The 26,661-nt window shown below is 35.7% G+C and overlaps 1 protein-coding gene across 3 annotated transcripts in view; it reads left to right on the top strand.

Moving 5' to 3' along the window:
- Nucleotides 1–24,773, top strand: part of LOC114642539 (furin-1) — a 208,602-nt gene extending 183,829 nt beyond the window's left edge. For all 3 annotated transcript variants that reach the window (XM_028791402.2, XM_028791404.2, XM_028791403.2), the window contains exons 10-16: nucleotides 2,216–2,316; nucleotides 2,599–2,702; nucleotides 5,794–5,911; nucleotides 7,421–7,600; nucleotides 14,038–14,162; nucleotides 14,440–14,562; nucleotides 23,684–24,773. In XM_028791402.2, the coding sequence (XP_028647235.2) occupies nucleotides 2,216–2,316; nucleotides 2,599–2,702; nucleotides 5,794–5,911; nucleotides 7,421–7,600; nucleotides 14,038–14,162; nucleotides 14,440–14,562; nucleotides 23,684–24,306 (1,374 nt within the window). In that variant the 3' untranslated portion in view covers nucleotides 24,307–24,773. The remainder of the gene's footprint in view (nucleotides 1–2,215; nucleotides 2,317–2,598; nucleotides 2,703–5,793; nucleotides 5,912–7,420; nucleotides 7,601–14,037; nucleotides 14,163–14,439; nucleotides 14,563–23,683) is intronic.
- Nucleotides 24,774–26,661: the final 1,888 nt, after the last annotated feature.

The following is a 26,661-nucleotide window of genomic DNA, read 5'->3' as shown; positions in this document are numbered from 1 at the left end:
ATGTTTTTTTAATGCTTTGTAAGTTTCACTTTTTGGTTATGAGTTAAGTTGTAATTGTGTAAGCAGTCTGAGCCTGTATTCTGTGAAGAGCAACATATAAAAATAGAAAGTGCTTAATCTCTCAATGTGACTTTGTAAATATGCATTAGGGAAGATCCAGCTAAAAAGGTACATTTTTAGAAGGTAAGAGGGGGGTTCAAAGTATGTAATTTGATTACTTTATCTTGGCTGCTAAGCATAGGCAAGTGTTGTAGTCAAGACTACCTTTATCAAGTCCTAGACCACAACTAGTTGAGACAGAGTCAAGAGTCTAAAAAGGCCTAGACTTGGATGCAACCCAAGTCCAAATGATAGCAAGACTGAGTCAATTCCAAGACAGGAGGAAAAGTTCTCTTCAAGACCAAGCTAAAACTAGAATGTAACTGGTTCTAGAGCAGAGTTGCTACTTCAATCATTTTTGAGACTGTTCTATCTTGCTTACCTAATGAGTGTTAGCCAGCTTACCTTACTTCTTAGTCTGCTTTAGTTACTGGAGACTGTGGGGACTGCCTAGGCAAGGTCTGACAATGTCAGAGAGAACGCTCGTAGTGTTTTTATGGATTGACAGAAAACAGGCCCAGAACCATGCCCTATAAAAATCCCATGTGCATTTCCTATGGGTTGCCTCATCTGCCTCATTTTTTTCATCCCATATCCTGGTGGTAGCTTTTGTGTGGTTTTGCCAGTATGAACTTTTTATAACAGCCATGTATGGTAAGATCATTGTTGCCACTAAATTGCACAACTTTGTTTTGTTTTTGTAGCAAATAGGTCTATTTTAAGGCATAAGTGCTTATTTGTAGTATGTTTTTAGTTTATTGCATATTAAGTGACCTTTTGTTTTAATGAGGTACAGTAAGTTCCCTATATACAAATTTTCAAGTTATATCTTTCAGAGATGCGAACGTGTATGTCCAATAAATTAAAATTTAAAAATTGTTGCCTAACTTCAAATTTCACAGTAGCGCAAAGTTTGCATGTCTGGCACCAAGCAAAGCACAAACCCCCGCTATTGTTGTTTACATTCTCAGTCATGTGCATGCATCCGCTACAAGTGGTTGTGCTTTTGGCTGTATCTCTGTTTACATTGAGTTAATGCGCTTTATTTCAAGCCTAACATGTCAAGAATTAAGTGTGTTCAATAAGAACACGGGACACAATTGGAAACTCATTAATGGTAAGTTCTTTACTCGGAGAACCACATTAACATGCCACACAAAACCAAGTTGTGTGGTGGAGTGCAGGCACATTAGGGACCGTTTGGTCAGATATCGTGTTTTCTTCATCTAGTCCTAATCAATTCTGTTGTATGATCTTCGGATATGAGCACCCCATCAGGAGTACTGCAGGCTTAGAAAGGGCTTTTATTTTGATACACTCAAACTGGAGTTGGTGCCAGGAGTTAGTTGTTTTTTTGTTTTGTTTTTTCCTTTTGGGAAGGTGTTCAAAACTTTCCATAAATTTTTACCAGGCGTCATTAGTAAGTGATGGGCAGTAGGTGTCAAGTGATGATACCATCTGATAGCTCACTTTATGCATGGGGGCCAGAAGTTGATTTGAAAATAATCATGTAGGCTTGTTCGTTAGTGGTAAACGAGTCAACTGTACTGAGATAAGCCGGTGGGAAAAATATCAGAATAAAAAGTAACTTTCAATTTTTTGTTGTTAAAATGCACTAGAAATCTATAACAAAAATTAATTTTTTAAAAGCACTTTCTTAGTAGAAAGGTTTTCAATAGGTGTTGAGAATAGTTATGTTAGGCCTGCATGCTTAGGCTTCCTAAAGCGTAAACAGTGATATCAACTGACAGAAAACAGTGGAAACAAAAATTAACTTTCTGTTGTTTGTTAAAATACACAAGAAATCGGTAACATGCTTTTTAAAGTTAATATTTATATTTTCATATGTAGAAATAGCTGTACATGTTATCTGTAGGAGAGATGGAGATTGCATTTTGCTTGTTGCGTGCCATGGCTAACTTTGCTGGACTTCTGAACAAAGTGGACTTGCAAGTGCACGGTCGGAACGGAACTCGCATGTATGTAGGGGACTTACTATATTAATGTCTTTGCTTATCATGACAGCTAATGCAGAGTTTTATTTTTTATTTCATTTAGTTTTATATTTTTATTTTTAAACTGTAACTTTGATTGAAACAACAAACTGTTGTTGTAGGTTACAACAGATCTCAGACAAAAGTGTACGGATTCTCACACAGGAACTTCAGCTTCTGCACCACTTGCTGCAGGGATCATTGCCCTTGCCCTAGAAGCAAAGTAAGTGTTAAAAAGATTATTGAAGGTTATTTGAAAATATTATGACAGCTTGGAAATATTACAATATTCATTAATGATGGTACAATGTATACATGCGGTTTCCTTGTTTTTATGAAAATGTTTCTGCTCCAATGTATAATGGATACACTGGAAGACTATGCCTTGTTTGCGGACTAGTTTTTTTGCTTACTGCCTTAATTTAACTTTTTGCTGGCTATGCTGTGTATGTAAATGTAATTTATTTTTTTGCAAAATTTCAATTAATTTTCTTTTGTACTACAGTAAAAATCTAACTTGGAGGGACATGCAGCATATTGTTGTTCAGACTTCACGCCCTGCTCATCTTAATACCAATGACTGGAAGACAAATGGGGTTGGACGCAAAGGTATCACTATTACAGGTTGCTTCGTGTTACTGTTGTGCATAATGAAATTACAGGCAAAATATTGGCATATTCAAATTTAAAAGGCAATAATGAAACTTAGAAATTCAGTGCCCAGTTAAACTATTGTTCCCATTAACTAGGCCTGTTTCAGTTTGTGTATTGCTTTTGATCTAAATCCCCAAAACGTTGTAAAGGGATATTACAGATCAAAGTGCTGCATTCAAATATGATAGGTTTGATCATTTGTACAGGATGTGTTACAGGGTAAAATTATATTTATACCCATAATTCCCATTATTCAGCTAATTATCTGTTTGGCTACAAACTATTACCATTTCCAGTAAAATTGTGTTTTCTAATGACCAACAAAAGCCAAGGTCAGTCACTAACAAAAGCTGGACTTGGTCAACGGCACAAATGTTTTACTCTAGGGAAAACAAAAAGTGACATGTTTAAGAGAAAGAAGCTCCAGTAAATTAATATTAGCCCACGTTTATATATATATATATATATATATATATATATATATATATATATATATATATATATATATTTAAAAAAAAAAAAATATATGTATATATACAGAAAAGCACTCCGTTACATAATAATTCTGATACATCTAATTAACTGATGGTGGGTAACTCTACTAGTAGATTAATAAATCTGTTGTTGGTTTTATGTATCGTGACGTATGTATTTAAGTTTATTGAATGGTATTTGCTTTCAAAGATACGAATTAGTCTAGAATTTGCACTGATAACCTTTGGACTTTAATAAATAATATTTTAGGGAAGCTGAATAATAATCTGTTGAATAAGTAGCGCATTGGAACCTTTAGGGATTTGTGTATTTAAGAGTATATCTGCTTTCTATCATCTGTGCCTTAAGCAGTACATGATGCATTTCTCTCATCAAACATTTTGTCATTCACATTGCTGCATATTTTGAAGGTGTCCTTTTCCAAGGCAATTTACAAACTTAGGCTACCTTTCAAGTGTATTTTTTAATAGCACTTGGGACACAGGCTAAACATCTTTCTCAGAGTCATGCAGTGAAGCAGACACAGGAACTGAACCAGCATTCATTTGCTTGTCTTGTTGCACATTTGACACACAAACATGGAAAAATGAGATCAGACGCCTCAAAAATGACCATAAAGCACAGGCCAGGAACTTTCCCTGGCCAGCCCAGAAGATGCCGCTTCAAACCAGCTCAGTCTCCACTGCTTTCTACTGGCTTCACCTGGAGCAGACACCAGAAAAGGATACTAATTTTAAAAAAATCAAAGTGCAAATAAATTTAAAAAATGTATATTCAAAAATTCCACAAAAGGGAGAATACTGTCTACCACTTTCTTGTGAAGTCAAATCAAACTGTCCTTGTAAATTAATATTTAGTAACATAATACAAAATATTACAGAAAATATTCCTTAAGAGGAAAAATGGGTTGCCTTAATTAGAATACAAGACGAACAAATCCCAATGGAAAATCCACAAGCGAAATCCAAAAACAGAAGCAAAAATCAACAATGATCCACTGGTGGTATTAAGCTCTATGCACATCTAAGACTGCTTTGGAGTTTAAATTACATCACTTTTATCTCCTCCTCAGTTTAGGGCCTTGTTTATAAGAAGTATTGGCAGAAATATTTTTAATAATGTTCTGGTCATACATTTTGTGAACGTTACAGTATCTGCTTAGACTTTGAAACAAAAGCTTTGTCTAATTTCAGACAATCTTCAAATCACGGTAATTCCCCCAGTCATTTAAATGCCCTATTTGGAATAGCATCTGATAAGAATTGGAGCTTGCCGAGTGGTTCAGTATGATAACTTAAGTTTGCATACTAGCAGTTCAGTTTGTTTTGCTGATTCTCAAGAACCCTAGCTCATTTGCAAGTACACAATGAGTTTTAATTAAGAAAAATTCTAGTTTATATTGATGAGTTCACAAGTGCTTTGTACAATCCACTGGGGTTTTAATACGGTCCTTAATTTTTGTTGAGCCTTTGCTAACCTTTTAGATATTTCAGTTTATGAGGAATTATTTCACATTAAATCTTATTCTTTCTGTGCTCAATACAGTAATTTCCTATTTGAACACAATGCACTATTGTGTTGTTTTGATCTGTAATGTATACATTGTATTTAAATCTAAAACCACTGGTGGTGTTGCTTTTTCCCATAGAGCTTAAATCATCTGTGTATGAACTATTTGAGTTCAGTATTTCTTACATTTGAGCTTAACCTTATAGAGCAGGGATTCCTCCAAGTTTGGTAGTGGAGGGCCACTGTGGCTCTAGGTATTTGCTCCAAGCCAGTTTACTAATTAGTAGCCAATTAGTGGTTATTATATTAATAGCTAGTTATTGATTGCTAACTGGATTAAGATTCTAAGCTATGAACACTTTTTATTCTTACACTGCTTAATTCACTTCTTTATTTTAACTGCTTTTTGTTTTCTTAACCCACTGCAAATTTACAATTGTATGCTAATAAAGAGCCAGAATGTCATGTAATTTGGTCTCATTTACACCTATATGTTTAGCATAAATTAGTGGTTTTAATAAAGTGTTTGTAAAGAAATAATAGACAAAGTAAAAGACTGATATTTTAATCAGCTATGGTCGATAAATTTGTATATCTTCAGAAATGTCTTCAATGTGAGAATGTCACAAGACAGAATGAAAAAGAATAGTTAGCAGTGCAGTAGAGTTAAGTAACAAGTTACACTGTCATCAAAAATTTAAAATTGAACAAAAAAAAAAACTGTATCCAAGAACCACAGAGCTTGATGATTGTTGTTTACTTTAAAACTTTAATTTTAAAGTCAATGAATTGATTAAAATATGAATTTCAGACAGTTAATTTGCACTGTTTATTAAGATGTGCAGATGTGTTGATAAATAAAAGACCTTTTTCTAAATGTGCATAGAGCAAAATTAGTGAGTTCTTATCACGGGTGGGGTTGGTAAATTTCAAAAGGGCATGTTTGTAAACAATTTTATAATTGTACTCGAGCAAGTTATGTGTATTGACCTTGATAAAATCAAAAGCTGAGCTAACTAGTTGTGTTTTTGTTTTTCATCAGTCAGTCATTCTTATGGCTATGGATTATTGGACGCTGGTCGCATGGTAGCAGTGGCCCATAACTGGACTAGTGTTGGGCCTCAGCACAAGTGTGTCCTTGTACTGCTTTCTGAGCCCAGGTAAAATATGGTATGGTGGGGGGGATTTTTAATTTAAAACATGCATGCAAAAATACTTTGTACTTTAAGAAGTTGATTTTTTTTTTTATTCTCTTTTTTTCTTATATATGTTTTTACAAGTTTGCTTAAAGTAATACTCCACCCAAAATGTGGTTTGTTGAATGCTGAGAAAAAACTTCTAATCTCATGTGTTCATGCAAAATGAAGCTAAGAGTTTATGCATAATGGAAGTGGGTGGTGACCAATGCTGGACAGCAAACCGTATAAAATGTTGATTAAAAAAATCTCACATTACTTGTGCCACATAAACTACGTCAAGTCATCCATTCGTATACTCAAAATGTGTGAGATTTTTGCTACAGTATTGCTAAGTCTGTTTCTCCGGTAAAATAAAAGCGAGACCACAAGCCAGAATCCATTTCACGCAGTCTCATGCTTTTGAATTGAAGACAGAACTCTTGGCCAGTGTACTTAGGGGAAAGATAAGTTTTCAACTCAAAAGTGTGACCCCATATGAAAGAGCTTTCAGGTTGTGGTCTACTTTCATTTTACCAGTGGAATCGATTTTACAATGTTTTTGGGGGGAAAAAAGCATGCATTTTGGTTGTTTTGAGTTTGCAACTGGATGACCTAAAATGGATTATGCTGTATGAGTAGCATCACATTTTTTCATTGATATTTTATATGGTTTGTTGTTGACCAGCGCTGATCACCCCCCACATTCATTAATACATAAACTTTATTAACTCTGTTCTACATGAAAACATTAGATAAGAAAAAAAAAAATTTTGGACGTCACTACAAACCACATAGGGTGAAAGAAAAGATAAACATATATCATTTTGGATGGCCTGTTCCTTTAAATAGTGTAGTCTGAAGCAGTAGTTACCAGGCTTAGCACCTCATCAATAGTGTTTTTTTTTTTTTTAATGTAGCTTTTATCACATTTCTTATTGTTAATCATAGAACCAAAGGTCCAATTGCACATACACTGTAAGACATACTTTTGTGAAAAAAGTAAACAATATCTTAGACATGACTTAAACTTCAGAGACTAGTGATTGTAGACCTATTTAGCCAAGTATCCAACATTGGGCAGTGGTGTTTGAAACAACTGTGTGGATGCAAGGAATACAAATTATTTCTATTTTATGTAATATTTTTTATCTGCCCCAGACAGTTGGAAAGGTCTGCTGATTCCTAGGAAAATGTCAGTAGAGACAAGAGACATAACTTGTGATAATTTAAATATATGTAGTGTCTGTCTCTGTAAGAATATACTATGTTTTGAAGCTTATTTCACATTCTTTGGTGCATTATTTGGGAGCCTAGTGTTCCTGTTATGTCTCTCCCTTCTTGAATTTGTCTGTTAATTATAAAATAACTGCATTTCATAGTCAAGAGTACAGGTTAGGCTGAACTGAGCAACATTAGAAGGAGGAACTTAATCAGCCCATACAATTTTCACTTAACATTTGCACCACTTTTTTCCTTTTTTGCCTTCCTCAGGGACATTGGCAGTCGCCTTGTGGTCACAAAGTATGTTGATGCATGCATCGGAAAGTCTAACTATGTCAGCTCCTTGGAGCATGCTCAAGCACGGCTCACCCTCTCCTACAACAGACGTGGAGACCTTGCTATTTACCTAATAAGTCCTCAAGGCACCAGATCAACCCTTCTTGCACCAAGGTATGAGCCATTACCTTGTTAAGTAAAGAAAATTCCCCAGAAAAAGGAATTCTCTTTACAAATGAATATTGTCAAATTATCTTGTATTTTATTATAGCTGTGGTTAATTATCTTACTAGATCGTGGCAGCAGTAAAGCTAGAAAGAGTAATAAAGTACTTTATTTCAAACAAAGCATTAATAGTAATCAAGCATGAAATTAAATTGAAAGAGGACACTTTCATATTAGTGGTTTTTGAATATCCAATTTACATCATAAATTCTGATTCTGTTCCATTTTATCTTGGTCCTATGTCCCTTCTCATGAAGTAGTGTGCATCTTTGTTAATTATTTTCTCAATCCCCAATACAGATGCATTTGTCTAATTTAAAAGAGGAAATGACAGCCTTAAGTGTTACTGGTGTTTTCATGTGGTCTGCAGCAGTTTTCTCCAAGCATGTGTCAATTTTATAATTGTTTTTGAGAAAATTGCTTGGATATCACTTGTAAATTGTTAAATATTTTTTAATATTAATGTTGCGCTGTTTATTTTTTTTATTTAAACTTTACACCTTCATAAAATGTATGTTGCCCTATAACACAATTGTCAGAATTTAATTATTTTAATGTCAGGGTCATGTGTTTCATTTTTTCCTGGTATATGTCATTATGTTTTCAAGCTAATTCTTATTTAGGTCATTGAAATGTCGCAGAGCATTTATAAGGTGGTTTGGTAAAATGAAATTTTCTTTTATTTTGAAGTCTTGTTTCTCGCTTTTGTACTTTGTTTTGTGTTCTCCTTAGTTACAAAACACCAATTTATAAAGGTTCAGCTCCTCATTGCATGATGTCCTTTTTTAATATTGCACAAATTATCACAAAAAGTTTATATAAAAAAAAAAAATGTGCTGGGCTGTGGTTTTAGTCATTTTGTGCAGATAATTGGCAGCCAGAGAAATTGTTTTATATTTTTGTCTCCTTAAAAAAGCCCACAGTATCAGTACCATGGCTGGCATGTGCCCCACCTTCAACCCTCTGGCATCCCCCTCTGCTTCGTAAATGCAAAGTTTCCTTTTGCCAGTAGATGGTGGCAGTAAGCCAACACTGAATCGAGTATATTTTGTCATCTGCAACTGAGGATTAGGGTCAATTTGGGTCAATTAGTTGTTAAAGAAGCCTAACAATTGAACTATTCTAACAAATTTAAAATGTATTCAACTACTGTATGTCCCATAATAATTTTTGTATAAAAATTGTTGTTCATCCGTTTCACAAGAAAGCTTAATAGTTGTTGATTTACTGTTCAATCTGCACAAAAAGGCAGCATTGCTGGAAGCACATTGTATAATAATCTTGCAAAAGGCTCATAAGAGTGCTGTCTTCATTCAAACAGGAAAAAAAAATGTAATATTTTATTTCTTGAATAGGGAGTTCCAGTTTAGTTAATTCTCAGATATGAAAATATTTAAGATCACACTTCCATGTTCATCAAAGGGTAGCTGCTGTATGTGCTGCATGTTGATTAGCACATGAAAGTACGATTTTCACTGTGTTCTTCATATGTGACAATAATTATATAAACACACTCAAGCATCCATGAAGTAAAGATGCCTACAAATATACTCATAGACTGTCCGTTTGTCCTTTCTCGTTGATGCAGTTGCTGCACAGTGCAGCACTTCTTTTAAGGCTTCTTAAATCTTTCAAGTCTCCCCAACATTTTTGCACAATTGAAAAGTAACATTTGTACAGACAAATATATAGGTCATCTTCATAAATCACAAATAAGTCTTGTGTGGTTTGGCCACTTGCTCTGAAACATTATGTGCTAAGTGCCATAATTTGCGTTTCTTTTTTCTTCTGCTGTAAATGTTTGATATTTAAAATTTTACATTACAATGGTTAAGTTGTTGGCCAGACCAATGTTTTGTTTTTTTTTGTAAGGTTTGCATATTCACTCTGATTTCACCCCCCACTCCTCCCCAGATATGCCCAGTTACAAAACTGGCTGTGAATGAGTGAGATTAGGCATTTTTCTTATTCTCCTATGAACTCCATTTATTACATTTAGAATTAGTGGTGGAGTTTTAAACTTACTAAGCCATCATGAAAATGCTTGCTTAATATTGTTAAATTATTTAGTGACCATTAAGAAAAGCATACTTGTTGGGACTACCTCATGGGTTCATATCTGAATTCAGTCAGTGCCCATGTGGAGTATGTGACTAGGTTTAGCCAACATCCACAAGACTTGTATATGTACTGTATATGTTAAATATTAGCTATTGGCAGCTACATTCTCCACTTGGTTATTAGGAATAATTTTTATGTATTTAAAGTTTTCCTATTTTGCGTGGTGATTTATTGTGGGTTCAATACAGCAAACCATCACTGAACAGGGGGCCATTCAATTAACAAGGTACACTGTTGGACATGTCTTGTGTTCTCCAAAGAGCTATATATAAGGAGCAGAAGGGGGTGGTGACACTAAACACAAATTTTGAACGGAGATGTTGAGCACATTCACAAGCAGACAATCTTTTTTACAGCCTGTTTTTCACATAGTTTCAACTTAATTTAATTCAACAAAGAGACTATACTGCCTGTACTGTTAGTGTTGGGAGCAAAGCAGGGATCCTGTCCTAACAGGGCACCAGTTCATTACACTGCCCACTAACGCCTACACCAATATGGAGCCAGTTTAGTGTCCGTGATCAACATACCCAGAAAACATGGGTTTTGTTTACAACATTAAGTTGATTAATACTGTCAAGGTGATTGAAAATCATGTATTTATAGAATTTCAAGTGTAATTTTCTGTTGGTGATAGTCGTACTTAACATATATTTACTGTATAATGTAATTTGTAATATAAAGATTTTCTGGGGTTATATTTTTAATTGGATAATTATCAGAATAATTATAATTATGTATATAATAATTCTCAGTGCCTTTGTAAAGTGATAGATGGATAATCATTTAACTGGAATTAGGTTTCTGCCACATCTCATTAATCCATACACCAATATACAGCACATTTACAGTCGTCAATCAACAAACGTGCACAAAGAGAACATCTACATGGACAACAGTTGCTATTGGGGTTGAAGCCCTAAACTTTACCACCCCCACTGAGTGTACACAGCAGTAGTTTGTAATAGTTTAAAGTTGATTGGAACTCATGTCTTCTATTCACAGTTGAAAATGAGACTTGCTTTCTTTGACTACTGTCCTGTGAGGATCCTATCATGCAAGCTGTGGACTCTCAAACTTGTCTTGTTACTCGGTGGTAGCTTTGGGTCTGCCAGACCTTTTTCTGTCCTTTTCCTGTAGTTTCCAAGTTCCCTTTGAAGTAGGAAACTGTACTCGGTAACACTTTTTTCTCTAAAGGAAAGACATTCTCTTTTAAGATCTATAATGGTCTCTCTGTCTTCCTTTGTTTTCGTTTTTTCTCACCATTATGATAACCATATACAGGGCAAAGCTGTCCAAATAATGCTTTAGGTGGTATAGTAACAGTTTGTTACAATACTGCTTTTATATAGACAGTGTTTAAATATAATCAACAAAAGTTGGGACACCAGAAGGAATCATTTGAATCAACTGTCAATGCTTAATTTACTTCCATTGCTGGGGAAAAAAAAACCCCAGTCACTTGTTCCCTGAAAAATGACATTTTGTGTAACAATTTGGTAACCTAAGCTTTTCTTTTCACATCTGGCAGTATACTCAATGTTTTTACAATTTAAGCTTAATCACTGGACTTGAACTGTTTAAACAAAAAAAAAACAAAAAAAAACAAATTAGAAACGTGGTGGTGTTAAACTTTTGACCCAAAGTGTGTGTGTATATGTATATACAGAGGTGTGTGTGTGTGTATAGTCCTCCCTCACCTATTGCAGGGGTTACATTCCAGAACCCCCCCCCACGAAAGGTGAAAATCTGCAAAGTGTAAACCATATGTTTATATGGTTATTTTTATATATTTTAAGCCCGTATAAACTCTCCCACACTCTTATAAAACATTTCCCGCACAGTTATACAGCATAAACCCTTTGTATTCTCTTAGATATTAGGTAAGATTTGTTGAAATTATGTATGTAAACACTGTTTATATACAGTAAAACCTAAATATTATAGATAAGATATCGAGCGTCTCTGATATCACATACGTTACATGTTATGTTACAGCCATTACGATAGACAGGCCACCAGCAATAAATACGTACAATGCAAGAAAAATTGTATATAGTAAAATGTGTGTACAGTGACACTAATCGTACGTACATGTACTAAGTACTGTACATAGAAAATTAATTATGGTTACTCACCAACAATGACACAACGACTTGTCCGATACAATGTTTAATTTTATTGCACAACAAAGGAGAGCATTACAGCTCTTCTAAAGGAGCCTCTTCAGGCAACTGTGTAGCACCGCCGTTCTTCTTCCGGCAGTCTTCAATCCAAATCCCTAAAATAGATTCCATCCGGACTACCGCCTTATTACGTCCACTTACAACTCGTTTTGCGCCCTTGTTAAAGGACACTGCGGCCGTAGATCTTATATTCTTTTCCTCCTTTTTAAATAAAAAGAATCGTGGACTCATTGATGCCGTAATGGCGTCCTACAGCGATGTAGCTGTTCCCTTCCTTCAACATATCCAAAACTTTTACATTTTCAGCAATCGTTAGCATCTTCTGTTGGCGCTTGGGCACAGCCCCTGAAGCAGGAGCAGATCGTTATGGAGCCATAACGAAGGGCTTGACTGTGCACAAAGATAAACACAAAAGAGCACAAAAGTTAACCCTTTACACAGCGTAACACGTTGATGCTGAATGAGTGAGATGAGACTTCCTGGTTAACGCAGCAGAATCGAATTCAGCGCTCCATCGCTGAACCAATCAGCACACAGGAACTTAACTGCGTGCTCTGATTGGGTAGCTTCTCAGCCATCCGCCAATAGTGTCCCTTGTATGAAATCAACTGGGCAAACCAACTGAGGAAGCATATACCAGAAGTAAAAAGACCCATTGTCCAAGGAAAAATCCGTGTTTTATATTTAGATATGCTTACTTATAGAAGCCACGAAAGTCAAAGCGCGATATAGCGAGGGATTACTGTATATCTATATTCAAGAATAAACTGTTTTTAAAAGAACTGTTTTCGTTTGTGCAACGGAATGCATCAGTTGGTAACAGAAGTGAGTGCTACACAAATGGATCAACAACATTGTTTTTCTAAACAAATGTCTTTTCCACCACATCCCAAAGAAAACTTTCCATCCAGGGTCCCCTTATGCACTAGAGATATGCTACAAAAAAATGACTCCTACAGAGATTACCCATATTGTTTGTTTACCTTTGAGTCAGCCTGCAAGAATGATGTGCTGGGATCGATGTGATTGGACTTGCCATCCTTGCTACTTTAATAACTGCAAGCTGGGTGTAGTTTTATCACATTGTTGACTTAAGAAGGGGACGTTGTGACCATTTTTTGAAATACTTTTGTCTCTTGGATCTCTTAAGAGAAGTCCTACAGTTGTGTTTCTTTGGGGAGCGGAGTAGAAGAGATATATATAATATATATGTGTATGTATATATGTATGTGTATGTATATATGTATATATGTGTGTGTGTGTATATATGTAAGTTCCAAAACTATACACTTTACCACCATGCAGAAACAAATTAATTTGTTTTTTAATTTAATTACTTTTCATGAATATCCATTTCAACTCTGATACACGTCAATAAACGGGTTTTCAAAATCGTTTTTTACTATGCCAGTTCCATACCTTTTCTAGACATTTATGCCATCTGTATACATACCATTTGTTTTACAGAGCACATTCCAGTTCTTAGACTCCATTACTTTGGTGAACATTTTCTCACTTCCCTGGTTGTTGGTACAGTGGGCTCTTGCAGAGATACAAAGCAGACAATTTGTGGATTAATCTACCAAATGAGACCAGCAATGTGAAACTGTGTCTCTTTGACATTAGCATACAAATTGTCAATTGCCATGTTCTCTTTTGCATGGCAGAGTGGGGGATAAGATTGAGAAAATGAGAATAGGTTTCTAGAAATAACAATAAATGTAATATTGTCTGACACATAATCACAGAATAGGTAATGTTACATACTGCTTCAGAAGAACAATGTAAACAGACAAAATAATGTGGAAAAGCTCTAGAAGTAAATTTGGCCACACCCTAATACTAATACATAGGAGGATATTGACCAACTAGTATAACTAGTAAACATGTGTTTATTAAGAGTCTTAATGTTACAGTGATAAGTAATCTGTTTTGATTGTGTCTTGCATTTAGGAACTTCAGTTCATCTGAAATTACATCTTCCAAAGACATTAGGAGGATACTTAGTTGTATTGTGCTGCTCCTTAAATGTGACTTTATTTTATAATGTTTTTTTTTTTTTTTTTTTTTCCTTTTAAGACCTCATGATTTCTCTTCAGAAGGATTTAATGACTGGGCGTTCATGACTACTCACTCTTGGGATGAAGACCCACGAGGTGAATGGACACTAGAAATTGAAAATGCTTCAGGAGGCAGTGACTACGGTACAGTTTTTCCATACTTTAAACAAGTTCTAAGTAACATAATTTTAACTAGTGGTTAAAGTTTATTTTCCCCAAAAGTTTTCTGATTCTTACTGATTTGAACTTCTATGTACAGTGCATCCGGAAAGTATTCACAGCGCATCACTTTTTCCACATTTTGTTATGTTACAGCCTTATTCCAAAATGGATTAAAGTCATTTTTTTTTCCTCAGAATTCTACACACAACACCCCGTAATGATGACATGAAAAATTTTTTTCCTTTGTTTTTTTCCATAGGTACACTAAAACAGTTCATCCTTGTCCTTTATGGGACTGGTTCAGATTCCCCCAATTTTTCTGATTCCAGCCAACCTAGGAACAACAGTTGCCGGAGCACTAATTCAGAGCATATATGTATAGGTAAGTATGCAAATAAACCTCCACTAATTTGAAATGCCTTGATGTAAAATGAATAATAAAGATAATTTTAATTATATTGTTCAAAAGCTTCCTTCTAGCTAAAAATAAATGTTTTGATAATTATTAAAAGGGGTATGAAATCATTTTTCCCTGCTTGTTTTTAATGTTGTCACTGTTCATTGGAGAATTTCTCGGACAGCTGTACATCGGTCTAGTTTCTCATAACTAAAGTCAAAGTGAAAAAGTAACCAGGTAGAAATTTTGATGGTGGTGGTGGTGTGAATATGCAGACAACTTCCCAGAATCTAAAGAGAACATATGGTGTGGGTTGATCCATTGGAGGTTTTGTCTTTTGGTTCCTTCACTCCCTGCCCCCTTCTTCTTGCTAACACAAAACACATTTTTGGGGTTTGAAAAACTGCATATGTACCCAGAGCTCTTATAAGTCAAATACACAGAAGTATTTGATACATAAGGCAACTTACATTGGAGAGGATAGCCCTGTAAGGAAGACATTTTATTCAACTTTCATTACACAAAATCTAACCTTTTTGTGGGAGTCAGAGGGGATACTCAAGTTTAGTCTTACACAACTGCAGATTCTGTTGGATTAAATTTAAGTTAATTAAATCTGTTAAATCAAGTAAAGAATGTGAAACTTGTTTTAAGGAAATTTGTGTCTTGGGAAGGATTATTGGAAATTTTTGAATTTGAAACATAAATGTCACATTTATTTAAGCATGGAATTTCATTTTATGGTTAACTGTTTGAGTTATAATCTGTAGTCTGTATTTCCTCAACATAAAAATGTCAGAAAACTTTTTTCTTATATATATTACTCCTTTTACACCTGCATTTTAATAAGCATAATTACTTAGCAGACTGCATTTTGTTTATTGGAAAGAGAAATACAATTAGGTTGACCCTCAATTCCCAAGTACAAACGCATTCACTTGTACCAAACCAATTTAGAATAATTACTATTTAGCCAACAAGAACACGTACTTTAAACAGTAAACACTCCTGTCCTGAGTAAATCTTAATAAAAAGAAAACTTCATTACTCTGTGTCACTTTGTGTGAATCTAAAGGCAGGTAGTTTGGCAGTTTTGAAATCTGTGGTAATTGATTGTACATGATTTTGTCCTTAAGTATGAATTTGTTTCATAGTGACTTGTAGGATTCTAATACTTGCAGTAGATTATTGTAATGGCTACAGAAGTAATTAGGTCTGCTCAGAATATTTTTGCTTAAACACCTTTCTTTTCAGGACATACATATAGAGCCATTAAAAACATGCCTGTAATAGTATATTAATTCATGGTGTACTGTCAGCAGAAGACTGCACAAGATTGCCCCATTTCAGAAATTTCCAGCAATGTAGCTAGTAGAACCACAGAGTGGACAAGTGAAATTTTGAAATTGCATTTGGATTAATTTAACTGCATAAAGAACAGATCTTGAATCCTGGTCAAAGCTGGGTAACAATCTTTTTCGAATTATAGAATGTAAGTTGTGCACTAGATTTTTATTTATTTTCAAATTGTTTAGCTGTAGCTTGTGAACATGATGTGCATTTTTAGGCTTAACTCTTCAAAATTACACTTCCTTTCTGTCATGGCTTAGCTCCATCACCTTTTTTAATTTCATGAAGCATTTGACACTGTTTATTGGTATTGTGAACTTAATGATGATATTCAGGTGTTTGGTTTTGCACTGATAAACTGATTTCATCACCTTTTTTTTAATCTTAGATTTGTCACATATGACACACCCCCAGTCTGCCAAATCGATTCACAGTGCTTCACAGTATTTTTCCCAGGGTGAAATGGAGGGGAACTCTATCCCCCAACTCTTACTGTGCTTAATTTACAAAGGGCAAACCCCAAACCCTTCAAATGCTGTCTGTGGGTCGTCCATGAACTTAAATGTAAAACTGGGTCCCAAGGCCACAAAGGTTGAGTAACACTGCTGTAAGATGAACCTAGCAAAGTAAAGTTTTATCTTGAAGTGACTGAGAAAATGAAGTAGTAGTAGTTGCTATCTTTGACATGCCAAGTTGCTTGGCTGTTCTTTAATTTTAGTAAGCGCCAAAAAAATCATTTGGAGTAGCACACAGACTGATGGGAATTGTAGTCCCCCACTTTGACATTATGACATTTGCAAAAGCTTTCAGATAAGATGAAATGAGCAGGGCTTAATAGATTATTAAATGATTTTCTTACTGAATCAGTTGTGTGAAATTGACTATGCTCACAGGCACCATGCCTTGCAAGCACTTATATTCTTAGAGCTATTCTAAACTTTTCTTCTGCAGGTGGCCTTCATTTGTCTAAACTAGCATGCCCTATTTCTCCATGCAATAACTGGCAAAACATTATATCCCACCTGCTATTAATGACAAATAACACATAAAGATGTTCGCTCATTTTGCTTTTTCTATGTCACGAAATTTTGATCAAATTCATCTAAGCATTTTTGAGATTTTGGAGTAGTTTTTCTATTGTGGGTTTTTTTCATTCCTAAATATTTGTCTTTTCTTAGTGGATACCTACTGTACTACCCTGAACAGGAAATACATGTTTTTGTTGGTTGTACAGTGGTGCATCCGGAAAGTATTCACAGCGCATTACTTTTTCCACATTTTGTTATGTTACAGCCTTATTCCAAAATGGATTAAATTCATTTTTTTCCTCAGAATTCTATATACAACACCCCATAATGACAATGTGAAAAAAGTTTACTTGAGGTTTTTGCAAATTTATTAAAAAATAAAAAAACTGAGAAGTCACATGTACATCAGTATTCACAGCCTTTGCTCAATACTTTGTAGATGCACCTTTGGCAGCAATTACAGCCTCAAGTCTTTTTGAATATGATGCCACAAGCTTGGCACACCTATCCTCGGCCAGTTTCTCCCATTCCTCTTTGCAGCATCTCTCAAGCTCCTTCAGGTTGGATGGGAAGCGTTGGTTCACAGCCATTTCAAGATCTCTCCAGTGATGTTTAATTGGATTCAAGTCTCGGCTCTGGTTGGGCCACTCAAGGACATTCACAGAGTTGTCCAGAAGCCACTCCTTTGATATCTTGGCTGTGTGCTTAGGGTTGTTGTCCTGCTGAAAGATGAACCATCGCCCCAGTCTGAGGTCAAGAGCTCTCTGGAGCAGGTTTTCATCCAAGATGTGTCTCTGTACATTGCTGTAGTCATCTTTCCCTTTATCCTGATTAGTCTCCCAGTTCCTGCCGCTGAAAAACATCCCCACAGCATGATGCTGCCACCACCATGCTTCACTGTAGGGATGGTATTGGCCTGGTGATGAGCAGTGCCTGGTTTCCTCCAAACGTGACGCCTGGCATTCACACCAAAGAGTTCAATCTTTGTCTCATCAGACCTGAGAATTTTCTTTCTCATGGTCTGAGAGTCCTTCAGGTGCCTTTTGGCAAACTCCAGGCGGGCTGCCATGTGCCTTTTACTAAGGAGTGGCTTCCGTCTGGCCACTCTACCATACAGGCCTGATTGGTGGATTGCTGCAGAGATGGTTGTCCTTCTGGAAGGTTCTCCTCTCTCCACAGAGGACCTCTGGAGCTCTAACAGAGTGACCATCAGGTTCTTGGTAACCTCCCTGACTAAGGCCCTTCTCCCCCGATCGCTCAGTTTAAATGGCCAGCCAGCTCCGGGAAGAGTCCTGGTGGTTTCGAACTTCTTCCACTTACGGATGATGGAAGCCACTGTGCTCATTGGGACTTTCAAAGCAGCAGAAATTTTTCAGTAACCTTCCCCAGATTTATGCCTCGAGACAATCCTGTCTTGGAGGTCTACAGACAATTCCTTTGAATTCATGCTTGGTTTGTGCTCTGACATGAACTGTCAACTGTGGGACCTTGTATAGATGGGTGTGTGCCTTTCCAAATCATGTCCAATCAACTGAATTTACCACAGGTGGACTCCAATTAAGCTGCAGAAACATCTCAAGGATAATCAGTTTTGAGCTTCATGGCAAAGGCTGTGAATACTTATGTATATGTGCTTTCTCAATTTTTTTATTTTCAATAAATTTGCAAAAATCTCAAGTAAACTTTTTTCACGTCATTATGGGGTGTTGTGTGTAGAATTCTGAGGAAAAAAATGAATTTAATCCATTTTGGAATAAGGCTGTAACATAACAAAATGTAGAAAAAGTGATGCGCTGTGAATACTTTCCAGATGCACTGTATACACTAACACCACAGACAAGGACAGATTTATTGGTACCCTTGCAAGCTCATTAGAAAAAGTGCTATATGCCTCGTGAAAAGTGATTAAATGAAAAGCAGATGTCCCATGAACATCTGTATGACTTTGATATGTCAAGTGAAGTAAAGCAAGTATGGACAGAGAAAGTATTGTTTATTGTACAAAGATATTCTAAAATGGCTTGGGCACATTTCTTGATACCCCTAGGAAAGATTAGAGTGATTTCTCACAGCAAAAAAAAAAATAGCTGTTTTCTTAATTAGAATCACACCTCTCCAATCATGCAGTCATTTAGCCTATTTATGTAGAGAAAAGTGGCCACTCTGCTGTTTGGTGTGATTATGTGTCACATAGTGAATGAGGCCCAGAGAAAGCAAAGAGAGTTATCTGAGGAGATCATAAAGAAAATTATAGACAAGCATGTTAAAGTCAGAGGTTATAAGACCATATCCAAGGTGTTTAATGTTCCTATGACAAAAGTTGCAAATAATAAGTTTAAGATCCATGGGACTATAGCCAACCTCCCTAGAGCACAGTCAACCCTAAAAGGTAAACAAAAGGCCAAGGACAGCTTCCAAATAAAGTTGAGCTGAACTCCAAGGTCAGCTTTCATCAGTTTCTGATCTTGTCATTTGTCGATGTTTGAGTGATTGTGGGCTCAATGGAAGAAGTTCAAAGGAGGACTCCACTGTTGAATGAAAAACATAAAGCCAGACTGAAATTTGCTAAAAATACATATTGAAAGTCACAATGTTACTGGGATAATGTCCTTTGGACAGATGAGAGAAAATTGGAACTTTTTGGCAATTCCACTGATTATGGGGGGATGGGGGACAAATTATGTTTTCTTTGAAAGCCTAACTACTGTGAAACATGGAAGTGCCTTGGTTATGTTTTATGGCTGCTTTGTTGTGTCTGCTTTGCTGCTTCTGGCATGGGGTGCCTTGAGTCTGTGCAGGGAACAATGCAATTTCAAGACTATCCTAATTTTTTTATTGTATGTACATCTACACCATAGGAAAACTGAATGTTCTGCCACACTGGTCGGTTAATGGCTTCCAGCACAGGACACATGATGGACTGAAGCTTGACAGAGATATTCCTGACCTGAGCTGTCAGCCAGTTCCTTGAAGTGCCAACAGGCAGTCAATATAAACTGACAGTGTACAAAACAAAACATTTATTAAATACATAGCAGTGATCCTTTTAAAAGAGAACTAAAAGTCTGTACATTTGTTACTTTTGAGGTGTAATATATTTGTCATATTAAAGCACATTATAATAACAGCTTGGTGATATGAATTACTGTACATCCGAGTCATCATTTAGCTGGTTTGGCTGCACTTCCCTGCTTGGTCAAGGGAGTCATCATTTTCCAGTTTCTCTGAAATATTGCACACTTATGGGTCAGAGTTGCCCTAATCCTATAAATATATTAAAAATATATATATATAAATCCAGATGTTAGCATGGCAAGTTGCGTACACACCAAACGAGGCTCAAAATGTGTAAATAAGGCCTCTACTCTGTAAGAGCATAAAGGCTGCTTATACAGCAGTATTATTTGCTAAGTTTTTTGACTAAAAATTTGCCTGGGTGCATAAGTTATTCTGCCAGTTTTAATAGCTCGAACATTTTAATCATAGGATGCCCATGCCACGAGTGGGCAATATAATAGGTGTTCCAGTATTCCAGATAAAGTTGTTCTGGTATAAATTTTTAAAAATAAAAAATCATTTTATTGGTATGCTAAAAATTCAGGCAAGACTTGGCACAAACATTTAAACACAAAATGCTTCTGCAGAAGTAATCAAGAAATGGGACTTTGTTCTGGTGTATTTGTGTTAAAAGCATAATGTCTTTTTGTGTGAGGTTTTTATGTTGCCCTTTAATAGTACTACTCTGAGTGATGTGCTGTTGATGCAAAAATGAAGGCTTGACATGAAGAGGCTGCATCTTATACTGCCATAGTGTGTGTGTTTGGCATGAGCAAATGGTGGCATGAGCAAGCAAATGAGTGACCAGTGACTTTGCCGTGAGATCAGGCCAGATTTGCTAGCCTTCGTTCCCCTGGCACATAGGACCCTGTTGCTGGTTTACTGGCTGTTCTTCCTTGGATCATTTTTGGTAGGTACTCACTGCTGCTTACCAGGGACACCCCCAAAATGTCTGCCAATTTGGAGATTCGGTCATCTGTCCATCACAATATGGCCCTTTTCAAAGTCTCTCAAATCCTTAAGCTTGCCAATTTTTCCTGTTACAACACATGACCTTCAGGAACTGAATGTTCACTTATTGCCTAATATATCCCACCCCTTGACAGATGTTATTGTAAAAACATAATGCTATTCACTTCACCTGTCAGTGGTTTTAATGTTGGAGCTGAACACCGTATGTGCAAGTGGCTTAAAGCTGTCTGTCCCTATCTACAGGCAGAACTAATTTTTACTTCAAAAAGAAGAGGGTAAAGTTCTGTATCATACCTTGCAAAGTACTGAAAAACTGTTATTAAAAAAAATAAAATGTGCGGTGGTCACTTTTGTGAATCAGGTTCGTTTTAGTACAGAAATGGACTTTGATCTATGTTCTCATCTTCCACAGATCATGAAATAACATTTAAATCCACTTCATCTAGGATATGAAACTTTTAATGTAGGCTTGCAATGTACATTGTTTATGTAAAGGACAAAGGAATTTAAATTTTTGTTCTCCCCATTCAATCATAGCAGGAATCTGAAACTGTAGAATATCCGCTTCACCACCTGTTTTTAAAGTGAATTTTTTTAATCTCCTATATCTTTAAACCTTGCATGCATTTTTTTACACTGTCCCATTGAAACAGTTTGGCAAATTGGATGGAAGAAAAGTGGAAGTAAGGTTTAAAGCTACACCAGCTGTTACAGACTAAGATCAAATGTATGTTTTTATTATGCAATAGTAATAATAGCAGCTCACTATTCAAAATGGTAAATGCGGAGAAGACCCTGGATGGAACCCGCAACTTTTTGATTTAGAAGCAGCTGTTCTTACCCATAACCCAGCTGTCCAATTGATAAATAGGCTTCAGTTTTTACATATTAACAACAACAACATGTAAAATTAATAATTTCTTTTTCAACCGTTATTCTTGAATAAAGGCACTCTTGTTTTGTTATACCTTTTGTGAAAGTGTCTATTTGGTATTTGTAGTTCAGTTTTCACGTATTATACACTTCACATCAGCATTTAGTCAATTATTACTATAACATGAAAAAAGTTTGTTTTAATTATGTGTTCAACATTTCTTGCCTCACATTTCCTGTCATCCTACATTTACCCAGGTCATTGTAGACACGGAGCCCACATGAAACGTATGTGTTCCTAATATCGATATATTATTTACACTATACAATTCCATACACCTCACACCCAGATAAACAGACTTGAGCTGGGCCAACTTCAGTTGCGTCAGTGGGGGATGGGATAGCAGGTTGCTTGTGCTGATTGACACCCCCAACAATATTTTAAATACATACTTTAGGGTAGGAGGATGTGGCAAAGGGTGGTGGAATTACTGAGTTTTGTCATTCTGTGCTGCCTGTGCAGAAGGTCCTAAGGATCCTGACTCATTTTCCACAATGTAGGAGCAAGTATGAAATGGTCGCAAAGCCGTAGTGGATTAGCATGTCATGGAAAAGGTAAAGTGCCCCTGTTCTAGTTTGACTGTGAACAAATTTGCAGGACCTCTATAGAAAATGAAAAGTTACAAATTCCGAACAAACAGTGTAGGGGAGAGTGTGTAGAGTTTAATCAATTTAATATGGGTATTTGGTGCTTATTACCCAAATAACAATTAAGGTTTTAATGAGGAGTATAAAGGAAATAAACTTTAAATACAATGGATGGCAATATTCTAATATTTTAGGATTTCCCTCTGTGTATATTTAAAAAGATTTTTATGCATTTTATATGAAAATGTGGAAAATCATGTAAATTTCAGAACATACACTACTCCCTGTTATTGTGTTAAAGTGCAACATTACAGGGCAGGACTAATTACTTAACTAGTAGTGTGGTTTTTTTTTTGGTTTTTTTTTACATTATCAGAATTCTGTTTCTGTACTCATGGAAGTTGAGGGGTCCTGGAATTCGTAACACTTATCATAAAATATTAACTTTGCAGTGTCTGCTACTGTGAACCTTTTAAACATGTTGCTGTTGGTAATTTTATGCTATTTTCAATCAAGTTCAAATTTACAAATAGTACTTGTTTTACTAGTAACAAATGTGCCTTTCAGGTCAGCATGCAGTCCTTTAAACACGGAGGCAGTGCAGACTGTAAAAATGTGTGTATGTATATAATCTCTTTTTGAAAAGGAGACCATTCGAGATGCAAAAGCTGAATACATTGTGTATGCAGACATTGTCTTAAGTAGCATTAAAGTTACCAATTTAATATGCACATACCTCCATTGTATACAGAGAAGCTCATATACACATGAATAGAATAGTATAGAATAGAGCAATATTCGCACAGTAACTGCCAAGCATAGTGCTAGTATAAAAGAAATGAAATATTGCTAAAAGTCTTCAAATTTTTATACAGTAGATTGGCCATTCACGTTTAGAGGAATGTGGATTGAAAAATGTTAATTTATCTCCTTCAATTTATATGGGAACTATTTTGACCTGTCTAAGTAGTGAATTTTACCCCAGAAATATCAATAGTTCTATATCTAAATCTCCATTTTGTTGCATAATCTAACATTTTCTGTCATAACCTTTGTTTGGTTTCTTTCACTGGGTGTTCATCACCTTTTTCTTGTTTTCGTTTACAACACTAAACTGGGAAGTTGTCGCTGACCCAAATCTTCTCTCTCTAGTTATTGTTCTCTTATTTTTTCTGCAGAGTGCAATCCTGGATTTTACCTGTACCAGCAGAGCTGCGTAAAGGACTGTCCGCCTGGCTTTACCCCTGCACAAAAGAGTACAGACAACATAATAGAAAATGGCATGGAAACGTATTCTGTGCAGGCCTGCCTTGCTTGTCATACATCCTGCCTTACCTGCCAAGGAATCAACCCTACTGACTGCCTATCCTGCCCACCACATAACCACCTCAACACTTCTTCACATACCTGTTCCCACCAAAATCAAATCCAGCGTGAGTCCCCAGACACTCAGACACTGTTGGAAAATGCAAGATCTTTTTTATCAGAGCTGTCCCCTCCACTCCCTGTCACGATGGCTGTTTTAAGCTGTGCCTTCATAGTTGTAGCCTTTGTTGTGGTGTTTGTTGGGCTGCAGTTGAATTCTGGTTGTAACTTTTGCAGCAGACAGAGCAAACTTCGCACACTGGAAGCCGGTGTCAGAAATGGCAGCTTTGGAATCGGCAGGGGTGGTGTTGTTTCATATAAAGGAATTCCTTCTGGCTTATGGAAAGAAGATGGGTGTAACTCAGAGTCAGAAAATGATGACTTAGAAGCTCACAGTGAAAGGACTGCCTTTATAAAAACACAAAGTGCCCTTTAACTGGTTTCTCTCTTTTCAGGATGTCTCTTTTTGTCATCAATCTGACAATATTGCAAACTTGTTCCCATCCCTGGTCTAATTTGTGGATCATTACACACCTTATGATGGTGGCGGTTTGCTCAGGTTAATTGAAAGATTAAGGATGAAAGATAAATTTATGGAGTAATTTAATCTGTTTAGAGGGGTGATTGGGTTGATTGCGATCTCCACATTAAAGAATATATGAAAAGGGCTTTTTTTCTGCCATGCATCCTCTGGTGTGTGTGTGTGTGTGTGTATGTTTTTTCTTCTTGCAATCTTTTTCTTTTTCCCCCTTTCACCAAGTGTTTTGCATTAAGAAACATTTTTTTCTATGCATTGTACATGTTTGTTAAAAGACTGGACACTTCATTTGTGTAATTTAGCTGCCAGACCCTGGCAGACAGAGAGCTGTGCTCCTCAAAATATAAAAAAAAAATCTTTCTCAATCTTGTTTTGTGTATGTTTATGCTCCTGGTGTAATGTGTGCACTGACACACTGGTTACAGACTTTTGATAATTACCATGTAAATCCAAGGGCATATGAGGTATTGCTGTTTTAAGGCAAGTTTAAAAACACAAACACACATTCTTTCAAATGAGTGGCATATGGTTCATTGTAGGTAATTTGCTGTCCATTCACATTATAAATAAGGAAAGGTGACGTGTGATGTAACCAATTTGGAGGATCATGTGTGTTCTTCCACATCTTCAAAGTTTTTAGGATGTACCAGCACACTTTTTAGTGGGTACATTTTTGTTCACAAGGTTTGTTAAATTTATCTAAGTTTAGGATTTATCTGAGCAACTTTAATTTCTTATTTATCTACTTTTTTATATACTCGATTTTACTGTGTGTTAGATTTGAGATTTACTTAAAATGGACTGACTTAAAACTGTTTGCTTCTCTAGGTGCTTATTTGGCATTAAGTAGTCTGTTTTCATTTTCATCACACAGTCTGCCGTCTACATTGAGTTAAACTGTTTGTCATATAACAAGAGTGCGAGTGATGTCTCATCTATGAACATTTGAGTGCTACAAAGAAATAAGTAGCAAAAGTGAATGTATAGGTGTATATGCTGTTGTAACATATTCAAAATGCCCAGTTCTATCAGAGTTTGTATAATACACAGTGCTACAGCAGGATTTTTAGAAGGTATTTGTTCTTTCTGCTTATATTAGTATAAAGAGGTGGGGTTTTTTAAAGTTGAAATTTTAATGACAAACACCAATGAAACACTTGTAAAATATCTTTTGCAAAAACTTTGTGACATACAGACTTGACCTCCTTTTCTGTAAAAATTGCTCAGTAGTTACATGCAGACACGGACATTCAGGATCCTTTGTTTCTTTCGTTATCATCATTCTCTGCCTTTAACTTGTGATTCATGTTTTTTTATATGTAGTGAATATTACACTATGTTGAAGGAGAAAGTGGTTCAGAATATCCAGATGCAACATGATTACATAGCAGTGTATGTTAAAATTTAACTTTTGGTGAATTAGAATTATTTAACTGGTTCAGGTTTATATTAAAAGTTTACAATTTGTTTTTGTATAGCAAAGTTTTTGGCAATATTCCTAGTAAAGCATTTAAGTGTTTTTCAAGGGTGGGGTATATTTTTGGAATTTACTAACTATTAAGTATGGGCAGGGTACAAAAAGAAATTTTATGCTGCTCTTTATATGCACCTAAAGGAAGTATGAATCTGCTGAATTTTACATAGAATATCTGCCCTTTTCATTAAAATCAGGTTTACTCAGGTGAATGGCTGCTTTCATCAAGGGTCAAGTCATATCTCTTATGTTTAAATTTTTAGATTTTTATACTTCCCAGTTTTGTTTTTCTGGCTTGTCATAATGACACTTTGCTATTCATTAAATGAATTATAAATCTGCAAGAGATTTGCAAAAGTAAGCCTTATTTTTGTACTATCCTTGGATGATCACTTTTTGAAGGCTTTTTTGATGTTTATTTTGCTTTTCCTTTTTAATTTATGGTTTTGTTTATTGTTCCAGATGTTTATATACTGATTTTAAAGTAGTTTTTAAATTCAGATATTAAAGTAATGCTCTGTGTATTAATATGCAATTGTTTGTATCAAATAGGACAGCTGCTTTTTCAAAATGTATTCAGAATGTGTGACATGATCCTGTTGTATTTGAGTACAGTCGATATTTTGTAAGCAGTTGGGCATAGTGTATTGGATGTTTTTATTTTAAAGCAAGAGTCACAATGTTAGAAATGGTCTTGCATAAACCTACAGGTTTTCTGTCAGGCGTGAACATTTTGATATGCCAGAGGTATGAATCCTGTTTCTTCATCTTTTTCATTT

The sequence above is a fragment of the Erpetoichthys calabaricus genome, chromosome 17 (genome assembly GCF_900747795.2).
Source record: "Erpetoichthys calabaricus chromosome 17, fErpCal1.3, whole genome shotgun sequence".
In the NCBI taxonomy this organism is placed as follows: domain Eukaryota; kingdom Metazoa; phylum Chordata; class Cladistia; order Polypteriformes; family Polypteridae; genus Erpetoichthys; species Erpetoichthys calabaricus.
Note: the sequence above shows the minus strand (reverse complement) of the source record. Positions and strands in the feature narration are given on the sequence as shown.